Source organism: Scylla paramamosain, chromosome 45, assembly GCF_035594125.1.
Source record: "Scylla paramamosain isolate STU-SP2022 chromosome 45, ASM3559412v1, whole genome shotgun sequence".
Classification (NCBI taxonomy): Eukaryota; Metazoa; Arthropoda; class Malacostraca; order Decapoda; family Portunidae; genus Scylla; species Scylla paramamosain.
The window spans coordinates 4,222,437-4,245,000 of NC_087195.1; the positions used below are offsets into that span (position 1 = coordinate 4,222,437).

The window sequence follows — 22,564 nt, forward strand, 5'->3', positions numbered from 1 at the left end:
TTGCTATTATTATTATTATTATTATTATTTTTATCATTATATTGGTTATGATAGTAGTAGTAGTGGTAGTAGTAGTAGTAGTAGTGGTACTTATATTTCATTGGAGTATATTATTGATTTTTTACATATATTTACTTGTGTGTGTGTGTGTGTGTGTGTGTGTGTGTATTGAGGTTATCCATTATCTCTGTTACCATACGGAGGTCTTTTTTTTTTTTGTTTTGTTTTGCTTTGTCTTATTATTACCACGGGTGGAGTGTTTTGGAGAGGCTATCAGTTAAGATACCTGCTAATATCAGTGTAGAGGGTGACTGACTCGCGTTGCGTAAAGGTTTGGTAATGTTAAGATGGTTATTTGTCGCTATTACTACTACTACTACTACTACTACTACTACTACTACTTTGTACAACAACAACAGTAACATCACCACCAAGACTACCACCACCATCACCGCCACCACCACCACCACCAACAACAACAACAACAAGAACAACAACAACAGCAACAACCACTACTACTACTACTACTACTACTACTACTAGTACTACTACTACTACTACTACTATTACTATTACTACTACTACGTACAACAACAGCAACAACAACAACTACTACTACTACTGCTACTACTACTACTACTACTACTACTACTACTACTACTAATACTACAAGAACTATAATAGTGATATTAACAACAATAACAACAACAGCAACAATAACAACAACAGCAACATGCATCAGGTAAACTTGAGTGTTGATAAGATATATATATAATACTTTTTTGTCGACCTTGGACGCGTTAAAGGTAATTACGTGCCCAGGTGCACATCATAACTATAAAGGTATTTTTACTTATCCATTTATTTATTATTTTTAAGTTGTGATGAAATATAGATAGAGATTACTTCATTGATACCTTTCTTGTATCACACCGCTCTGCACTCAGCTCTATCATGCCTACCACACTTCCTTGCAATAAACACCACTCTTACATCCAAATCTGTTCTCCATTTGCCTCTACCATGTCTGGAAGCATGATAAGAATGAATGGAGGGCGTGCGGATGTAAAAATTGATGTCTGGAGGGGCAAGGTTCGGAGAGTGATAGTATGATATGGCTGAGTGAAGCTGTCGGAAACCCTTTATGCTCTCTCAAAACAAACTCTTCTGAAAGGTTACAAAGTTGACCTGGCGGGTTCTTAAGGGTGTTTCTCCTGTTATAAATGTAGATACCTTGTTTAAATGCTACTAGAACCGTGAAAACACATAAAAAGCACGCGTAAATTTAACTAGAGCCTTTTGAAAGTAGTTTTGGGATACATAGAAACCTTTCAGAATAAGGGCACATGTATGGATGCTCAATAAAATGTGGCCTTGACAGCGTAACGTTTCAACCGCGTCTCGCCTGATAAACTTGACTTATCAGATGAGGGGAAGTGGATGGGTTTGTAGTGTGGAAGAGGTAACCCAGCTCTCTCCCTCGGACTCAGATATAGTATTATATTCACCTCCCCTCATCCTTCCTCATTCCCTTCGTCATCTTCTCCATTTCATAACCCCCCTCCCCACATTTCCACTCCCTCAGTTATCGGGGTAAAACAAAGGCAATGAGCCTGAAATACCTCCGAGCTAAACAACATATCCGGTTGGTAATAGAACGACAGGACAATGAGTAAGTCTGAATGACGTAACTTTTGAATGTCCGGGGTGACATCATTACAGGGGCTGATCTCACACTAGGACCTAGATATATATATTTTTCATTTTAGACAATTCACACTCTTTAATATTCAAACAGAAATTTAAGATAACGAAAAACGTAATATTTTTTCTAGTTTTCATGTAAAAAAAAGGATGATTAAAAGTGTAATAAAGAAAAAACACACGACAATATTACAAATTCGAGACGGTCTAACGGTTCCAAGGCTGATCAGCTGATGGGAGGATCCAAGGGGGACGCGGAGGCTGGTCCACTCCTCACATTTTTCACAACGCTTCGGGCTGCAGCGGCCTCACCATGGCCTGGACTAAGAAGCAGCTGGCTCTGGCCTTCATGATGGTGGTCACTGGCTCAATCAACACACTGTCCACCAAGTAAGGCTCAAATAAATGGTTAAGTGTGGAGTGTACGAATTGTCTCTTTGTCACTGCAGATATAAAAACGTGGAAATTTGTAGTATTAATAGTTTATTGATATTGTTGCTTATTATATGCATTGCTGTGGGTTGTTTATGGCGCTCTTAACATAAATCGTCTATTAAGAATTAAATAAAGTGTTAATTTTGAAGGGTATAAGTTTTCCTTTCGTCATTGTCAATATAAAAAAAAAAAAAATTACATAACTTTATTTTACTGATATTGTTACGTGTAATATCTATTCCTAGGGGTGTTTGTGGCTTTCCTAACGCATCAATCACTTAATAAGGCTGAAATAAGGTCTTAGTTATGGGTGATATAATTTTCTTGTCACTGCCGTATAAACACGTAAAAAAATTGCAGTATTAGTAATATATTGATACGGTATTATTGCTGTTTCAACCATTATACTGTACGTAACTATAGCCCTTAGCCCTTTTGTGAAAGAGATAAAGAGGGAAAGATAAAGATGGGAATATTGGTTGAAACTGCATATTTACCACTGATATTGCTGCTTATATGTATTGTTATGAGTGTCTGTAGCTTTCTTAACACATGTATCTTAGGGGGAGTTGGGTTATTTCCTTCCTATTGGTTGCTTATTACTTAGAAGGGAAAAGAGAGGATGTTTCTAATGGTAATAATTGTCTCTGTGTTTCATTATATCACTTTTCTATTTATATCTTTTCTTTTTTGTAATTTTGTTTAGTGGTATTCTTGTATTGCTGTATTCTGTTCATTTTTCTCCAATTTATTACGTCCATTTGTAGTTGTTTTGTTGGAGTCATATTAGAGGTTTTAATTTTCACATCACTCATTATAAAAGTCAAGGAAGTGTGAAGAGGGGATGTTGCTCCTTATAACATCATTCCCACACTGCCTGAAGATTAATAAGTACCTGTAATGAGGGATTTGCCACTGGTGAATGTAATACTGTGTGACCTTGAGGTGTGAAAGTCATTGAATTTAATCTCTTTACACCTGCATTTCTAGACTGGCCCTATAGTTTTATATTTTTTAATCACTCAATCAGTAAGCAAATGATATATAGCCCTCATAAGGTTCTATAGTGAAATAAGTTAAAATTTCTTAATGGGAAAACATAAGGACCATTTCACTCCTGTATTTCTCCATAAACCTCATAGTATTTGATATTTTCCAGTACCTCAACCAGTACCCAGATGCTGTGTAATACTAATAAGGTGGCTATGATGAGATTCCATAGGACAGAAGCTTATAACTCCACTAAACTAAAGCTTGAGGACATTACAAAAATTTCACACTTGCTTTTCTACACCAGTCTTAATACCAGATGCTATTTAGCTCTAATGAAGTGTCTGTCATGAGGTTCCACAGGGCAGAAGCTTGTACCCTCACAAAATTAAAGCTGGGAGACATTAGGAATATTTCACACTTCGTAATTTTGCATTTTCTTATCATTCAGTCAATATTCTGATGCTGTGTAGCTCTAATGAAGTGTCTGTCTTGAGGTTCCACAGGGCAGAAGCTTGTATCCTCACAAAATTAAAGCTGGGAGATACTAGGAATATTTCACATTTTGATTTCTACAGTAGCCTTGTAATTGTGTGTTTTCATATCATTTGGTCAATATTCTGGTGCTATGATGCTGTCATGAGGAGCCATAGGACAGAAGTGTACAAAAAGACTGGAATTGGCCCCACACCTCAGCACTACCTTACCAATCCAAGCGTGACTGTGGAACCCAATTACAGCTGAAGTGCTTGTGTTGGTTAGCTAGCGAGGAAAAAAAGTGACTGTGGAACTGGGCCTTAATCTAGAAAGCTTAAGGACCACTTCCCATAAGATAGCCTTTTGGTTTTATATTTTGAATCACTTGGCTAGTACTCAATGTCATATAGCGCTAGATGTGGCTTTGATAAGGGTTTAGCTGGTAATCTTCATGCTATAGGTAGATTAGGACCACTTCACTGCACTTCACACCTACTTTGCCAAGCTCGCCTCACTACATCCACAGCCAGATGCCATATACCCCTAATGGTGTGCCTAGATAAACCCCAGCAGGGTAGAGGCTGATAAGAACACTGAAAATCTAAACTGGCTCTTCTTTAGTATTATCTTCTTTGACGGGAGAGACAGTTAGCATTTTTTTTACTTCTCCACTTTTGCCTTTGGAGCTGAACAGCTTATAATGTGTTATAGTGAAAGATTTCCTCTTAGATTCTTCTCTCTATGTTATGTGGGGGTTTTCCTGTAGCAGTGAATGTAATGTAAGGCAATATTAGCAAGCAATGATGATGAGGCAGGTAACATGAGCATAACAGAATTGTGACACTATCAGTATGCAAGAGAGAGAGAGAGAGAGAGAGAGAGAGAGAGAGAGAGAGAGATATGGGGGGGACAAAGAGGAGCCAAAACTAATCAGTGGTACTACAGACAGGAGATTAGAAGCAAACATTACTCACCTGGAGATTCTTATAACAACCACTTCACTGTTCCCCACACCACCTGCCTTGTCACACCACTCTCTCTCTCTCTCTCTCCCTTCCACACTTCAGCACACACCCACACACTCACACACTCCACTCTCACTGTAATATTCAGTTTAATCAAGTTTTTTTGCATTTTTGTGAAGGACATCATTTTGAATTTCCATTTGCAGATTCTTTTATTTCTCATAGTGTGAGAGGAGAAGGTGAAGTGTTAAATTGGCTTGTTTTTATACATTGTTTTAAGTGTGTTGGGTTGTGTTCATCAGTACTAGGAAGGGTGTCTGTGAGCCTTATGTTCTGAAGGTGCTTGTGACAGGAACACACCTAGACACACACTAACCTACACACACTAGCTTGAACTCCAGCTGAACACACTCACATACACACACATACAGACAGACAGAGACAGACAGACACAATGGGGTGGACTAAGAAGCAGAGTTTACTTGCTTTAATGATGGTGGTGACTGGATCTATCAATACTCTCTCCACAAAGTAAGTTTTGTTTCTGTTTACGTTCTCTCTCTCTCTCTCTCTCTCTCTCTCTCTCTCTCTCTCTCTCTCTCTCTCTCTCTCTCTCTCTCTCTCTCTCTCTCTCTCTCTCTCTCTCTCTCTCTCTCTCTCATTGCCATTTGCTTCTTTGTGTGTTCTTTCATTTCGTCACTTGCTGTCTTGCTGTGTCACTCTTTCTAACTTGTACAATTAATTCATTCATTGGCTTACTCACTTATTCACTCATCCACTCAGTTATTCATCCACTTCTATGTTCTTTTATTTATTCTTAGTTATTCATTCTCTTGTTCTTTTATCAGTTCACTCAGTCACACATTTACTTATTCACTCAGTTACTCACTCATTCATTCTTTTACGTACATCAGTTCATCCTGCCATATTTTTTCTTATCTTTATGCTTACTTTCGTTTCCTCACCTCGTCCTCATCATCATCATTTTCCTCCTCTCACTTCACATATCTTTTCCTCCTTTCTATTACCCTTCACACAATTGCTTTATCTAGATTAGCCGTAGAGATATAAAGGTTTGACATGTTGCTGTTTCTCACCTACTTCTCTTCATCGTGTTCCTCTCCTCACTTCATATAATCTTCTTTACTTTCACTTAACAGTTATTTTATCTCTTTGCTAGACTAGCTTCAGAGATGTAAACTTTCCTCGTCTTTCTGTTTCTCATCTACTTCTTGTAATTTTTGTTCTCTCGCTTCACGTAATCTCCTTTATAGTCACCTCATACGGTTAATTTATTTTCCCTATAGCAGCTTCAGTAATATAAGTCTTTCTCATTTTTCTCTTCCTCACCTACTCATAATTTTCTTTTCCATTACTCTCCACACAATTACCTTCCCTAGAGCTCCTGCAGAGATGGGTTTATCTTGATCTATATTTATTGAGGGGACTGTTTGACCCAACCAAACTCCACTGGGGGCCTTTGTATCTTGGCCACATTGATAAGGTGAACTTGGGTTTTTGTGAGTGGCCGAACTAAGAGTTTTGGGATGATGTTGAAATGACTTTAGTGTTTCCTTGTGATGGATAGGTTAGGTTAGGTTTGAGGTGATATTGAAGTGACATTGTTTGCATCTGGTTAGGTTAGGTTAGGTGAGGTATAATATTGAAGTAACATTAGTGCTTTCATATGATTAGGTTAGGTTTAGATTTGTTCAGGTCATTGACTTCACTATAGATCATGATTTAAGAATAGCATAATTTGCCAGTGAATAAACACTCATTGTCTGGAAGTTAGCTGGCCAAGGAAATAAATAAAAATGAGTAAATAAAAGAAAAAGAAAAAACTACTGAAAATGCAAATCACAAAAGAGAAATATTGAAAAAAAAAGTAGAAATAACCAAAATTATGAGGAAAAGTGTCTTGAAACGTTCCTGTGTTATGTATCACTGGGTTTAGAGAGAGAGAGAGAGAGAGAGAGAGAGAGAGAGAGAGAGAGAGAGAGAGAGAGAGAATACAGTGCCTTGGTCTATATAAATGGATGGGAAGATAAGCCTATTAGAATAAGGATAAAGAAAGGAAAGAAAGAAGATTCATGTGATAGAGTTGATGAATTGTAGAAATGTTGTTGATGGTACCTTAGAGAGAGAGAGAGAGAGAGAGAGAGAGAGAGAGAGAGAGAGATTTAAGGTATTGAGTTGGTGGGGAGAAATCTTCATCTTTACTATCCTGCATCTCTACTCCTCCATGTCCCTTACTTTAGATTAGATTGGTTAGTTGATCACACAGGCTTCCAGTGGCTTACTAAAAGTCTGTTGTTGCATTCCCTTTGTTGAGTGAGTTAGGTGCTCTCTCTCTCTCTCTCTCTCTCTCTCTCTCTCTCTCTCTCTCTCTCTCTCTCTCTCTCTCTCTCTCTCTCTCTCTCTCTCTCTCTCTCTCTCTCAGTCAACTTTCAACATATTTTTTATTGTTATATTTCCCTTTGTTCTTTCAATATTCCTCATTGCTTTCCTTTTTTTTTCTTAATTTCCACTTATTTTGTCATCTTTATGGTTACTCTATCCTCACCCTCCCTCTCTCTCTCTTTCCCCACCTCCTTATCAAAACACAACACACACACACGTACACCATTACAAACCCAAAACCTCTCTTATCATACTATCAGTCCACATCAACTTCTTTCTTCTCCACCACCTCTCCTCATTGCCACATATCCCCTAAATTTAGTCCACCAATCTCTGGGTCGCCACACACCCTTGGCTAATCTTTTATCTACCAAGGTCCAGTAGATATGTTGATATTGAAACCTTCTCTCTCTCTCAGTACCCTCTGTTGGTCTGAAGGATGTTGCATCATTGTGAGCTTGGGGGTGACAGAGGTGAAAAGGCAAGGGAGAATGGGTGGGATAGGAAGATGAATATATGGGTGAAAATTGAGAAGATAAATGGAGGAGGAATTAAGGAAAGTATGCAAAGGGAAGGTAATAAAAAGTGCATTGGAGGTTTTGTGAGGAGATAGAGAGGGAAAGAAAGAGAAAATAAGGAATGGGGGGATCAAAAAAATAAGCTTAGAAATTGAAAAAATGAAAGTATGAGGGAAAGAAAAGTGGAGATAAAGAATTGAAACATGTTTGAAATTGGGGGAGAGAGAGAGAGAGAGAGAGAGAGAGAGAGAGAGAGAGAGAGAGAGAGAGAGAGAGAGAGAGAGAGAGAGAGAGAGAGAGAGAGAGAGAGAAGTGGGGAGGATAGGACATCAAGCTTAGAAATAACAAAATAAAGATTAAAATTAAGGGAAAATAGAAAGAAGATGAGGACAGAGAGAGAGAGAGAGAGAGAGAGAGAGAGAGAGAGAGAGAGAGAGAGAGAGAGAGAGAGAGAGACGCTAAGTACATACATACCAAAGAATGATAGATAACACGAGTCTATAAGTCTAATGACACATATACTGGCAATTTATCATAGAGTTTATTGAACTTACACATACTTTGCCTCTCCCATCTCCCCTTTATAGTAAATAGACCCTTAATAAATCGTTAAGATCTAGAGAGGACTGCATCAAGTGTTTCATTGTCTTATTTCATGTACCTACTTTTTAACAGGCTGTAGTGGAAGTTGTTGGTGTTTGCAAGGGTGTTCGTGCGGAGCTGCTGCAAGTCAAGTGCGTTTTAACCAGCTGGAGTGGAAATAATCAAGGTTTTCAAGGGTGTTTAAATGGTTGTAGTGGTAGGTTAATAAGTTCTAGTGGGGGGTTGTTTGGTTTTTCAAGGGTTCTTTTGTGATTCTACTGGTAGTTTAATAGACTCTTGTGGTAGTTATTGTGGTTTTCAAGGGTGTTTTCATGATTCTAATGTTATTTTGACAGGTTGTAGTGGAGGCTATTGGGTTTTCAAGGGTGTTTTCATGATTCTAATGTTATTTTGACAGGTTGTAGTGGAGGGTATTGGGTTTTCAAGGGTGTTTTCATGATTCTAGTGGTAGTTTAATTGGGTCTAATGGAGATTATTAGGGTTTTCAAGGGTGTTTTCATGTTTCTGATGGTAGTTTGATAAGTTGTAGTGGAGGGTATTGGGTTTTCAGAGTGTTTTTATCTCTGGTGATAGTTTTAAAAGAATTCTGTGCCGTTGATGGGAAAATAACATTCATGAGAACGTAACTGATAATTTGTGACTTTTAACATTATATCACACGGGTTGACAAGCACTCAGAAGAACAGACAGATGGACTGATAGATGCTGCAGGATTGAAACAGACAGATAGGCTGATTGATGGACAGGTAAATAGACAGAAAGAAAGAAGTGATAGGCTGATTGATGGACAGGTAAATAGACAGAAAGAAAGAAGTGATATAGATTGGACACACACACACACACAAAATAATAGAAGCCTAGTGTACAGGTATGCAAAAAAAACACCACAAATAAAGAAAGCAAGACTATAAGATACCATTGATAATTAGATAACAACACACACACAAGAATAGAAACACTTATATCATAAAGACAGGCGATATTAACAGCTTAGTGGACAGGTATGCAAAAAGACAACACAAATGAGAAAAGGAGGCAGAGGTGACATCAGTAAGCAGCTTGGGTCAGATGGAGAATGCCGTGCCTGTCTCTAAGATAAGACGACCCTGATAAGAGTTCACCTGAGGGGCTTGGTGGTTCCTTATCATCAGAGGTTAAGAGGCTGTCAGGGCTGTGATTTTATGGTCTTAATATTAAATAGGGGATGGTAATGGTGACATTATGATTACTATACTATTACTACTACTACTACTACTACTACTACTTTATGGATGAGGACGACAGGTGGAAATAAGCAGGTGTGTTTCGTACAGGGACTGCCACGTGTAGACCTGATGACTTCTTGCATCTTCCCATATTTTCTTCTGTGTTCTCATGTCCTCCTCACAGTCTCCCCATAGGCTCCCCACTGGTGTAGCCATACTTAACCTTTCCTTACATTCATCCCTGTCATATCTTCAGTAACATTGTATTCACTTGCTGGTTTATGTATTTGGTGTTTCCTTAATTATTAACCACTTTTATATCCTTGTTGTATGGCCACTTCTAAATCATTGGCACTGGCTATAAATATCAAAATCTGTTTTTTTTTTATCAACTTTCTTTCTTGTTGCTTAAAAAATGCATATGTTGCTTTTAAGTGGTGCCTATTGTTGAATATTGCAGTGACAGGGTTAATTCAGACCAATCCTCTTATTACAGATGGGCAGACGAGATAGAGGCGGTGAACTCAGCTGGGGAGAAGGCACACTTTGTCCATCCATACTTCCAGACAGAGGGAATGTTCATAGGAGAGATGCTGTGTGAGTATTGGCTGATGTGTGTACTAACGGGAAGATTATACCCTGGTGTAAGAGATGCAGGAGGGGGGGAAAAAAAAAAAAAACTGGTGAATGAAAACTGACACATACACATACATACACAAATTACAGTATATTCCATGATGTTTTGTATTTCCAGGATGTGTATTTATCTTGTATTTCGCAAGGACTTAGTGGTACTAGTGTGTTTGAGTCACTATCTACGTTTCTCCTCTTTTTCTCTCAGTTGGTGCTCATTTGTTATTGATTCTACTCTGTTTTGTTTACTCCAGACCCATATCTATTAAGAAACCTGTTTTTTTTTTTTTTTTTTTTACTAATCAGTTATCCTTCTTTTAATATGTGTGTGTGTGTGTGTGTGTGTGTGTGTTTCATCGCTAACTTTCTTGTAGATGCTTATAAAGACTTCATGTATTGCTTCTGGTGCTGCTAATTGTTTTGTGTCACAGTGTAAGGGTTAAGGTACAAGTCCTGGCAGGTGTCACAAGGTACAGGTGTGTGTCTCTGCAGGTATGCTGGCCTTCTACATCATGAGGTGCATGGAGAGGAGGCAGCGGCGGGAGCAGGTAGAGATGTCCCCCTCCACCACACAGGTATGGCTGAATGGACCATTGCACCTTGTTCTTCTAGGCTACGTTAGGTTAGGTTATGTTACGTTAGGTTAGGTTAGGTATACCACTACTTCTTGTACTATTATTTGTAGTGTGTGTCTGCTGTTCATGTGGAAAATATATGTATCAGAAAATGTAAACACAATGATTGATAATTACACTAAATCTTTAAAAAATATAAAGCTACAAGAAGATGAGAAGTTAAACATATATACATAAATGAAAAAAGGAAGCTTATAATGTTATGTAATGTAAGTGTATGGAGATTATGGTGCATGAAAGTGTAAAGTTAGTAATCACAGGAGAGAGAGAGAGAGAGAGAGAGAGAGAGAGAGAGAGAGAGAGAGAGAGAGAGAGAGAGAGAGAGAGAGAGAGAGAGAGAGAGAGAGAGAGAGAGAGAGAGTCACTGTGAAGGTAGAAGATCTGGTGGGCAATATTATTACTATTATTAATCACTATTTTTCCTTAAATTACTATTGCTGTTATTTATTACTATCATTACTATTGCTCACAATTTTATTTCCCTTACACAGTCGACCAAGTTTCCTAAGTACATCTTCCTGCTGCCGGCCTTTTGCGACACCCTGGCCACCTCCACCATGTACCTTGGCCTCACCCTCACCTTTGCCAGCTCCTTCCAGATGCTGAGAGGTGAGGAAGAGAGAGAGAGAGAGAGAGAGAGAGAGAGAGAGAGAGAGAATTTCCTGTATTTGCCATTTCACCATCGTTGCACACATCAACAAAAAAAAAAAAAAAAACAGTAAACACTCCCTTCTCTACTTCTTCCTCTAATACCACCCCTTTCCCTCCCCCTCCAGGTGCTGTCATAGTATTCACCGGCCTGCTATCAGTTGCCTTCCTGGGACGCAAGATTCAGTGGTTCCAGTGGCTAGGCATTGTGGTCATCATCGCTGGCCTGATCATTGTAGGGGTGTCGGATGTTCTTGGTCCCACTAACTACTCTGGCTACACCACCAACGGCATTATTACTGGTGTGTTGGTGTTTGTTTAGTGCTTGAGGTGTTTTGGTGTTGTTTTGTTTTGTTTTGTTTGGTTTTTTGTTTTCTTATCCTCCCATCTTCATTCTCCTGTTTTTTCATCATCTTCTTCCTCATCTTTCTGTATTTATCTTCCTTATTCCACAGTCTTTCATTTGTTTGTTTCTTCTTATCCTCCTGTATTCATTTTCCTGTTCTTTCATACTTTTTCTCTCCCTCCTCCACTTTCTTCCTCCTCCTCAGCCTTTCTTATTCATTCTCCCATTCTCTCTTATCCTCTTCCTTCTTCTCACCATTCCCAATTAATTCTTCCTTTCTTTCACACCTTTTTCCTCTCCATCACCCTTTCCTATTCATTCTCCCTTTCTTATCTCTTCTTCCTTCTGTTCTCTCTCTTACCCTCTTCTTCCTCCTCACCTGTCTGTTAACACCTGTCTGTCTCTCCCTGCAGGTGATCTCCTCATCATTGCAGCACAGGTGGTGACAGCATCCCAGATGGTGATAGAAGAGAAGTTTGTGTTGGGTCATGACGTGCCCCCTCTCCTGGCTGTGGGTTGGGAAGGTATGCAGAGAGAGAGAGGTGGGGGTATTAGAAGTGAAAGATACAGGGAAAGAATCAAGTGGTTTTGTATTAGTAAAGGAAGGAAATGAGAAGAAAAGATTAGAGAGATAGAGAGGGGGGGGATAGGGGGATTAGAATAGAAATTAAGGAGTTATTAAAGAGAGTAAAGGAATGTCAGTAAAGGAAATTAAATGAAAAGAAAAGATTAGAAAGAAAGAGAAAAGAGATGGGAGGGTTTAGAGGGAAAAAAGGAAGAAGTTATAAAAGAGAATAAAAGTGTTAGTAAAGAAATAAATAAAAAAAAAAAAGGTTAGAGAGAGAAAGATAACACTGAAGAATTAGGTAACTATTGCTAAGAGAAAGAGAATAGATGAAGGAAGAAAGAAAATACATGAAAAAATTAAGTATCCATCTATGAAATATAAAAACAAATAAAAGAACAAAAGAAAAAGAAATACGAACAGGATGAGAGATAAACACACACACACACACACACACTATAAACAAACACAACGACAAAAATTAACCTCCTCACCTGCCCCTCCCTAAACACACCGTATAAACAAACACACGCAAACAAAATTAACCTTATCTTCTCACCTTCCCCATCCCTGCAGGTGTGTTTGGCTTCACCATCATGACAATTCTTATCATTCCCTTCAACTTCATCGATGGCGGGATCTTTGCGCAGAACCCCAGTGGCACTTTAGAGGATGTTCCCGATGCCTTCTACCAGATTGGCACCACCCCCCTCCTGTTGGTGCCCATTCTTGGTGAGTGCTGCTGGCTGCCTGGGTGAGGGTGGGTAGGATAGCTGGGGTCTTGGTGTGGCTAGCAGGGTGAAGGTGGGTAAGGTAGACTGGGAAGAGGAGGATCTTGGTGGCTGGCTTGGTGGGCGAGTGTGGTAAAGATGGGTGGGTCTTGTTGGGGGCTTGGTGGCTGAGTGGGGCTGGGTATGAAAGCTTGGGAGGGATTGCCTTTTACTTCGCTCTAGGGACTGACACTCAAATGGGCCTTTTTGTAATAATTTTTGTTTCCCTGGCCAGTGACACTCTTGCTTATAAAAAAAAATGTGTAGTAACTAACCATCTCTCCGGCAGGTAACATCATCAGCATTGCCTTCTTCAATTTTGCGGGCGTGAGTGTGACGAAGGAGCTGTCAGCCACCACCAGAATGGTCCTCGACTCTGTGAGAACCCTGGTAGTGTGGGCCGTGTCTGTCCTCATCCCCTGGCAGAAGTTCCAGTACCTGCAGGTGAGTTGTGGGTGTGGGATGTAGGATTTTGCAGGATTTTGGTGTGGGATTTATTGTTTATTTATTTCTATCGTGTTTTTATTTATTAGGGATTTGTAGGATATGAGATGATCTTGTTTTCATGTCAGGATTGTAGGATATGGGAGTGTGTGTAGGATTTTAGTCACAGGGTTTTGTTTTGATATACTTGTAGGATTTCAGATGCAGGAATTTTGTACTTTATTCTGAAACACTTCTGCGCCACACCACTAACTTCAAAAGGCTTCAGTTGAAGTCACACGGGTTTTTAAAGATTTTTTTGTGCTTCTAGTGATAGATTGACAAGATTTCTACATTATAAACAGTAGAAACACTCTTGAGAACCCGGCTGATAGTTCCTATGGCCTTTGAGAATAGTCATGGTGAGAGAGCATAGTGTTTCTTGAATACAGCCTTTTGTTTTTGATATCAGGCATGTGAGATTTTATGGATAGTATTTTGTTTCTGTATTTACTGAGCATGATGACTGTGTGTAGGATTTTAGACATAGGATTTTGCTTTAATGTTTGTCAGGGGCCATACATATCAAGGAATGGAATGGGTTTATGTAATGTTTAGCTGAAATTCCCTATACTTTTATGTTACTTATGAAAATTACATGTATGTTTCACCAAAGATAATTCCTCCTTGATTAATTGCAATGGGTGAGGATGGTAGGTGGAAATAGGTTGGTAAATTTCATGTATAAGGACTGCCATGTGTAGCCCTGACCTAAGCTAACCAATGCTAACTAAATCTAACCTAACTTGAATTTAACTAAACCTAACCCAACCCAGCTTAGCTAAACTTAACCAAACCAAACCTAACCCAGCCCAACCCAATCTAACTTGAACTTAACTGAACCTAATCAAACCAAACCAAACCTAACTGACTACCGAATGATCCACAGCCGGTTGGTTTCGTGATCCTCATAATTGGCATGATGCTGTACAACGACATCGTCATCCTTCCCTTCTGCCGCTCTAAAGGATGGATCAGGCCTACAGAGACTCCTGAGGACACAGAGCCTGTCATTGCCGCCTCCTCGTCCTCCACCGCCTCTGCTAGGTATGGAGATGAACTGGATAGACAGAAAATAACCAAAAAATAACATCTGTCTGTTCTGTTTGTCTATTTTCTGCCTTATTTGTTATGTTCAGGTATTTTTTATCTTTCTGTGTCTATTTTACTGTCTTTCTATCTGGTTTATTTATCTATCTGTTTTATTTGTCTGTTTTCTGTCTGTTTGTCTGCGTTCTCTTGCTAGGTATAGAGGTGTTAGGTTACGTTATTTTGTCTGTCTGTCTGCCTGTTGGTCTGTCTGTTTTCTGTCTATTTATCTGTATTCTTCACTTCCTTTGTTAGGTATGGAGGTGTTAGGTTAGGTTATTTTACTGTATTTCTATCTTTCTTTCTACCTATCTGCATCCCCTTGCTCCACAACTGTCAGTTATGGATGTGTCTTGCTACCTATTGCTCTGTCTGTATATATATATATATCTGTCAAGGATGTATTATTACTCATTGGTGTCTGTCTATATGTCCATCTATTATGAATGTATTGTGTTTTATTGCTTTGTGTATCTATCTACCTTATTGCTCTATCTGTCTATCTATCTATCTATCCTGTTATGAAAAAAATCTCTGTATCTTATACCTCCTGCATTACTCCCATAAGACATGATAAAGAAAGATACAATCAGTCTTATCTATACTTTATTATACATCACACATCACACAGCACCTTCTATTTCTATGCACTACAGCATCCTCTACTCCCACAGGATTGTTGAGGCAGACAAGAGAGGCATTGACAACCCAGGCAGTACAGTGGAGGTGATGTGAGGTGTGGCGTGCGACAACTAGAGGCTTGAAACAGGTGTGTGTGTCCTTGTATGGGAGTCAGGAAGGTATGAATGACAGATGAAGCAATATACAGAATGAACAGGTGTCAGGAGTAAACAGGTGGAAGGTTGAAGACAGGAAGTCCTCTCTATATATAATGCCATAAGAGTGTCGGTTTTAACAGGTGGAAGGTGGGAGTGTGGATGCTGTCTTTAGTATTCTTATAAGAGATGGAAGTTTGCATCGTGTTGTTGGGTGATGTGCGGGTGAATATTCTAACTCCTTTGGCTTCTACAGTTTAATTCTTTCACTGGGATATGAAGCAATAGCACTAGAGGTAACACATAAAGTCTTTATAAGCATCTACAAGGAAGAAGTGGATTAAAAGAATAGATTTTGCAGTTTCTACCCAGTTTAATGATTGGAGGTGGGTGTGGAGCAAGGAAAGATGTCTCAGAGTGTTTGGTGATTAAGGAAAGATGTACTGAATAGCAGAGAAAGGGTTAATATAATGGTTTTGTGCAAAGTTGACTCAGCTGATTATTGAGTTTTCTATTTATTTATTTTATTTATTATTATTATTGTTTTTTAAGAATTTCTGGACAACAGAAAGACAGTAATAGAAAAATACCCACTGAAGAGATGCCACTTCACTCCCAAAAGATAATTGTCAAAAAGATTATCCAAAATTTTTCAGTAGTGTCTTTGAAATTATTCCCTCCCAGTTATTCACTAGTATTTGTCAACCAAAATCTTTCTTTTCCTTTAAATCTGACTTTGTCAAGCTAGGAACTGTTCCTTCTCATCCTGTCCTGATGATGACTAACCCTGAGAATCTTGCCTACATCACACTTGCTATTCAGTTATATCAAGAATTTACTTTTCTACTTGTGAATTGTTTATTATCTTGACTTATTGTAGTATTTTCAACATAAGTCATTTAAGTCACTTGTAAGTCTGTATCCATCATTACTTACCTCATGGTTCAGGAAGCCAGCTGCAGGTCTGCCTTCATTACCTAATACTTCTGTAACTTAATCTGGCATCCCTTGACGACTTTCAGATGTCGAGATTTTGCAAGTGATTCTTCTTCCTTGTGTTCATATGACTCAGTGTGTGATGATATTGACCTGATGTGGGTTTATGAGAACACTGATCAGGTTGAGCAGAGTGTGTTGTGTGTTGGGTGTATTGAAGTGCACATCAGGTTTATGGGAGCACATTGGTTTTATTTATCAGATTGCAAATGAGGTTTATCGGAATGGAAATTAAGCTTACTGGGATATTTGGAGTTTTACTGGAATGCAAATCAAGTTTACTTAAGCTAGTTGGGTTTATCAGAATGCAAATGAGATTCACTGGATTGTATCAAGCTTATTTGACTCTTCTACCTACCTAAACACCGGGCCAGCAATCCCACACAGGGCGGTCCAGACAAAGCACCACACTCACACGCACTACATTCACACTCTTGGCCCCGTCAGTCCCTGGTGGAAAGGCACAGGCTTGTGGACCACCCTACTACACCCCAGGAGCTTAGGCATTGCACAGCTGGCCACGTACTTCCACAGCAATTTGAAATTTTGAACTTAAAGCAGATTTATTGAAAGGTGTTGGATGCATCAGCTTGTAAACGAGGATTGAAGGAACTGCTTTCATACTTACTCATTCCTTGTCCATATTTTTTAGTTATTTTGTCCCCCAGATGTCTCCTACTGTTCCTATATTTAAGTCTTCTTTTCTTGGTGTGTTACCCTCTGCAACTCAGAAGTCAAGGTGGAGTGAGGCAGAATTAAGGTTGTGTTCATCTTTATCTCCTCTCCTATTCGTTCTACTCTCCATGTGTGATATGTTGTTGTTTTTTTATGATATTTTTAGTGCTGGTAAACTGACTGGTTATTGAAATACTACTCTGCATCTACCTAGCATACCCATGATGGCCCATACACTCACCCACACCTGCAGAAGACACCCAAAACATCATTACACTCACTCACACTCGTCGCATCAAGTACACTCACCCCACACCCACTTAAGACACTCAGGCATCACATACACGCACCCATACTCTCCTGGTACTCTTATTACATCACATACACTCATTTACACCCATTGCATCATATACACTCACCCACACTCACAAAATACACCCATATCATCACATACACAAACACACACTCGCCATATATAGTTATCTGCATATCAGTCACTGAAAAAAAAATTGATGAAGTAAATATCAAAGATCATATCATTCTATAGATATTTTTTTTAGATGGTATGAAATGCTTTTGCTGTCTTTCGTATGAGTTTAAGGCACTTTGTGTTTTTCAGTCACTCAGTCTGTCAAATTCTTATTAATTGTTAAGAAAAAGAGATTATGAAATGGAAATTACTGTATACACTGCTTATCATTGTTATTTCTTAAATAATTCAGTTGGGAAAAAAATATGAATTGAAAGTGAAAATAAGGTAAAAGAAATTGTTTCATTATCAGTGAGAAACTTTTAAATTATATATATTTTTTTATTAGATGCTCATCATATTAATTGCCATAAAAATAATAATAATAATAATAAAATGAAATAATCCTTAACAATTTATTTTTCATTATTTTGAAGAAACTCAACAGAACCACATTTTTACTAGAAGCTTGTCATGTTGCTGAACAAAGCCAAAATCCTTCTTTAGCAGCACCTGCAGTAGTAACATGACCCTCCCTAGTGCTGTGTGTCTAGAGGCTTTCCCACACACTGTTAGGTACAAAGCAAGGCAAGATGTATTATAATCGTGTGTCATGTGCTTACCAGAGCTATTTTTTCATCATAGTACAGTATATTTATTTTTCTGAGAGATGTTTAAGATATTTCTATACTCAGCTGTACAGTTTGTTTCTCTCAGTTTGAAATATGAATGTTCTATATATTGTTTTTCTTTCTGATGTAATATAATTTTGGGCATTGCCTGGGAGTGAGTATATATTATTATTTTTATTATTATTATTATTATTATTATTATTATTATTGCTGTTGAAGAATGTTTGTAATAAATACGACAATTATTTATAATCGTATTATACCTTAAAATTAAGCTTAAGATATATAGATATAGATATATGTAATAACTTTTTATGCAGACTATTTTAATAAAACATTACCAGAATACTGTGTGTGCAAGTTGCCTTTAGTGAATATAAGAACATAAAAAAAAAAAAGATAATTAAATAAAAGGTACCTGCAATAAGCCACCCTGTTTAAACATGCCTGCATATTTCCACCTTTCTTCCCCTTCCATAAATTTCTCTAAACTTATTTTAAGGCTTCCTAATGATTCAGCACTAACAACCTCATTACTAAATCCATTCCATTCAGCAGCCACTCTGAGAACTATTTTCTTCCTATCTTTAAATCTTGTCCTTAATTCATATTACTTCCATTTTGAAACCATTTATCCGCATCAGTTTTCACAGGTCACGGAGAGGATTAGTCAGGTTCTCATGAGTGATTTTCTTATTGATGAACAGAATATTTGTTAAATTATTACTAGAATCATGAAAACGCCATAAAAAAAAAGACCATGAGCCTTTTAGAAATAGTAAAGAATGAATACAGAACGTTTTTTAGAATAACATTGGAAAGAGTTTGGTGAAAAGTATTTTTATATTATTTTTTTCTGACATATATACGAGGCCGGCTAAGAGGTACAGATGAGATGGCAGTGGTCCCATCAGGCTGAAATAGAGGAAGGAAAGATGAAGAAAAAAAACTTGCTGATGTTTTTGGTGACGTGCCAAATAGAGCGATAGGACAAGGTACAGATATGAGGTTGTGATCACAGAAACCCAACGGCGAAGACGGAGAGACGTATGTACAGCTTAAGCAGAAGGATTAGAGGTGAGGGAAAGGTCAAGAATGTTGGGCATATCTCCAAGAGGTAGGGTGTTGCACCAGTTGCTCCAGGTCGTAGAGGATAGCAAAGTTAAGGGCTTTTACACCAGCAGGAGAGGAAAGCCAAATTCTCCAAGAACGAAGATCTCCGCGAAAGGGAAGAGACAGAATGTGCTCCACTGGAAGTTGAGTAGATAAAAAAAATTCTTAGGTAAAACGTATACAGCAGTTCAGTTTGACACTGCAGTCGTATGCAGATGGTGGGAAATTCAAAATATTCAAGAGCGTGGGCACGAGTCAGTCGCTTCAGACACTTGAGTTTCAGTGAGGAAAAGCTGAGGTTCAGTAGAGGAGAGGTGGTGTTCCACAGATTGAAAGTTAAATCTAAGGCTGCGAATGTTGTAGAAATTAATGGAGGAAAAGTTGAGGGGGGGTGTCAAGATACTTAGTTTCGTTACCAAAAGAAGAGCAGTCCGACCTGTAGACATTTGTGGTCCCTTCCCCAGACGGGCACTCCGAGGTGATGTAGGAGTCGCCATATTGAATTTTGAGTGACGGGTGTCCGTGTATTAGGTGCCTGTAGAATTGTGTGAAGAAAGAGAGTGGTCCTTAGAGGGCAGGCTGTGACTGCCTACTTGTGTTGTGAGACACACTCACTGTAGAAAAAAATAGTGAATTAGAATTAAATTAATTAAGTTCTACAATGAAAGAGTTGGTAACGCACCGCTGGGAGCCACATGGTGCGGCGATAAGCGACCCCAACACTTCTCTACGGTGGCAATCCTCACCAATAAGAACATTAAGCATGGCTGGTGAAATAATACTGTCCCAGGCTAGGAAGTTGGCTCAGCTGGCGGTGAGGACAGGCCGGCTGCTGCTGGTGTGCTGCAAACAGTGCTGGCGATCTCCTTGCTGACCTGCTGGGCCTGGCATCCTGACACTGTACTGTGCATATCAGGGATGCTACATACATACATACATACATACATACATACATACATTGGTTCATACATTGATACATATTTAGCCAATAAAAAAAAAAACGATGATCATCGTCAGAAATCTTGAAAAAACGAGAAGCGAAATATTACCAGCGTGTAGTTAAGACCGTGCCAAAGGTTCTTATTACAGTGCAATTACTCATCACCAAATTACACTCTATCCTATCGGAGGTGAAATGACCTAATTTTCCCCAACAAACTGAAACGTTCAGGGAGGTCACACCGTCACAGCTAGGTCATTCGCAGCACCCCCTGGTCCAGTGCCTGAAACCTCACTGGGAATAATTATCGTTTCGGCAGGTCTCTCTCTCTCTCTCTCTCTCTCTCTCTCTCTCAAACCATCTGCGCATTTCTTCCATCTCTTCTTTGTTCGCAAATAAATAAATAATTAATAAAATAAAATAAATAAATACATAAAGTTACTGATACTGCTACCTCAAGATGTTTAAGATTAACTTACCGATACTTCTCGCAAAGAAAAGGGCAAACGTTATGACAATGTTCTCAAATAAAAACTAAAACATAAAAAAACAAGTTAGCGACACTGCTCTCAAGTCATCAGTAAGTCCTATAGGTGACTTCTTCCATTCTCCTCTATGTCCACCATTACTCTGCTGACGCACTGCCCAGCCCTTACTTCTTTCAGTGAGTCCTAGCCTATGCATTCTCTTGTATTTTCTTCAACACCTCCGTTCCTTTGGCTGTTTCTCTTATTATTTCATTTCTCAATCTGTTCATTCGTCCAAACATCCACATTATCATTCTTATCTCTTCTTATATTCCATGTAAAAATTCTATCTCCCCCCTCCCCCTTTGTGAAAGTAAAAAAGAAGTTTCAACGAAGATTACAACTAAATTCTGTAAAGTTTTGAAGTGTTCCTACTAATTCATTCAACTTTTCATTATTAGTCATTAAACATTATGTCCCTTTCTATTCTTAAACTCGTATTTCCTTCGGTTTTTCCTACGCAAAGTTCTCTCTCTCTCTCTCTCTCTCTCTCTCTCTCTCTCTCTCTCTCTCTCTCTCTCTCTCTCCATTTAAAGCTATCAAAGACTCATATACTTCTCCATTTTCTATTAAAGATCTCTTGAAATGTTGCAATATGTCTTTATTATGGTTTGACACACACACTCTCTCTCTCTCTCTCTCTCTTCCTTCATTTTCCTTCCTTCCTTCCTTCCTTCCTTCGTTCATTCTTTGTTTTATTTCTTATTTCTTGTTTATTTATTATTAGTTGTATATTTAATTTATATTTTATTCATCATTTTTTCGGCTAATTGCTCTCTCTCTCTCTCTCTCTCTCTCTCTCTCTCTCTCTCTCTCTCTCTCTCTCTCAACAACTACAATAACATTTTTCTACTATAGAGATAATTCAGTTTCCTAATGCTATAATAGATAAAATATAACTTTCCTATTACATTACGTTATGTATTGCACTGTACAACTAATTTTAGGTATAGAAAGAAGGGAATTTGAACCTTAATATGTTCTTTCTTTCCTCTACGTGTCGTAAAGCACATAGCAGAGAGAGAGAGAGAGAGAGAGAGAGAGAGAGAGAGAGAGAGAGAGAGACAGACAGAGAGAGAGAGTAGCGTACGATAGTTTTGGTTCTATGTATGATAAGGAATAATATTTGATGGTTTTAGATAATAGTATAACAGAGAGAGAGAGAGAGAGAGAGAGAGAGAGAGAGAGAGAGAGAGAGCGTCAGCGAAAAGAGAGGCAGAATTCCCCAACTGGCAACTATAGAGAACCGAGGCTAGGCTGCCACTGAAACTCACAAGCAAATATATCTACTCGAAAAATTATCCCTTATTTGTACGATTTAAACTCACTTCCACGCACCATAGCCCGTATGTAATTAATCATTACGTAATAATCTTCACTGTACCATTAACTGAGCGGTAATAAGAAAGCACAGAAGGGAGAAATAGCGAAAAAGTGGCAATGAGTGAGGGGGCTTTACACTTGCCCACCAAACTCGCACGCCTCTCAGTCACTCAATATTGCCTGATAGGGTGGTGTTCACGTACTCATTCCTAGACTCTCATGCACGCTACACATGAAAACCTGACTGTCACGTATACCTACACCCTATACCTATACACTGCACGTGCTTTGATTAATTTTGACAGGGTGAGGGAGGAGAAAAAGGGATAGATATAACAGGATTTTAACCTCAAACTGGTCCTGCCTGGGTGTGGTGTGGCGGTGGCTTGTTAAGAATTTATGTGGTTGCTCTTCTTTCGGTTTTTGAGCTTAACGAAAAGATGAACAGCAGTGAAATGGAACTGAACTGAAGAGGTAAGGATGTGCTTTGACCTTCCATCTGTTTGTTGAGTGTTATTTGTAATATTTAATGGTTTTCTGGGATGTTTTGTAAAGGGCAGAGCGAAGCAGTGACTTCACCTGATGTAATATTTTAATGATGACCTCAGTAACTTGTTCGTGGAATTGTTGTTTCTCAGGATTAT

The 22,564-nt window shown here is 38.6% G+C and overlaps 2 protein-coding genes across 3 annotated transcripts in view; both read left to right on the plus strand.

Moving 5' to 3' along the window:
• The first annotated feature begins 1,918 nt into the window (after window positions 1-1,918).
• On the plus strand, window positions 1,919-18,363 carry LOC135094382 (solute carrier family 35 member F6-like). 2 transcript variants are annotated; one of them, XM_063994420.1, is made up of 10 exons: window positions 1,919-2,094; window positions 9,797-9,897; window positions 10,426-10,508; window positions 11,060-11,177; window positions 11,345-11,518; window positions 11,976-12,086; window positions 12,704-12,859; window positions 13,187-13,341; window positions 14,270-14,427; window positions 15,144-18,363. In XM_063994420.1, the coding sequence occupies exons 1-10, from the start codon at window positions 2,018-2,020 to the stop codon at window positions 15,202-15,204; spliced, it is 1,194 nt and encodes a 397-aa protein (XP_063850490.1). In that variant the 5' UTR covers window positions 1,919-2,017; the 3' UTR covers window positions 15,205-18,363. The 2 variants fall into 2 exon arrangements, with proteins under 2 accessions (XP_063850490.1, XP_063850491.1); XM_063994421.1 differs by lacking the exon at window positions 1,919-2,094 and adding an exon at window positions 4,599-5,102.
• A 3,734-nt stretch (window positions 18,364-22,097) lies between these two features.
• LOC135094295 (uncharacterized) overlaps window positions 22,098-22,564 on the plus strand; it is a 30,677-nt gene continuing 30,210 nt past the window's right edge. Inside the window, 1 exon segment of the mRNA XM_063994290.1 lies at window positions 22,098-22,394. The gene's annotated coding sequence lies outside the window, so the exon portion shown is untranslated.

Excerpts from the sequence above, each read along its gene's own strand:
- LOC135094382 (XM_063994420.1), top strand. The coding sequence starts at position 2,018 with ATGGCCTGGACTAAGAAGCAGCTGGCTCTGGCCTTCATGATGGTGGTC. Across the intron at positions 2,095-9,796 it reads ATCAACACACTGTCCACCAA|ATGGGCAGACGAGATAGAGG; the intron begins GTAAGGCTCAAA and ends CTCTTATTACAG. Across the intron at positions 11,519-11,975 it reads CACCAACGGCATTATTACTG|GTGATCTCCTCATCATTGCA; the intron begins GTGTGTTGGTGT and ends CTCTCCCTGCAG.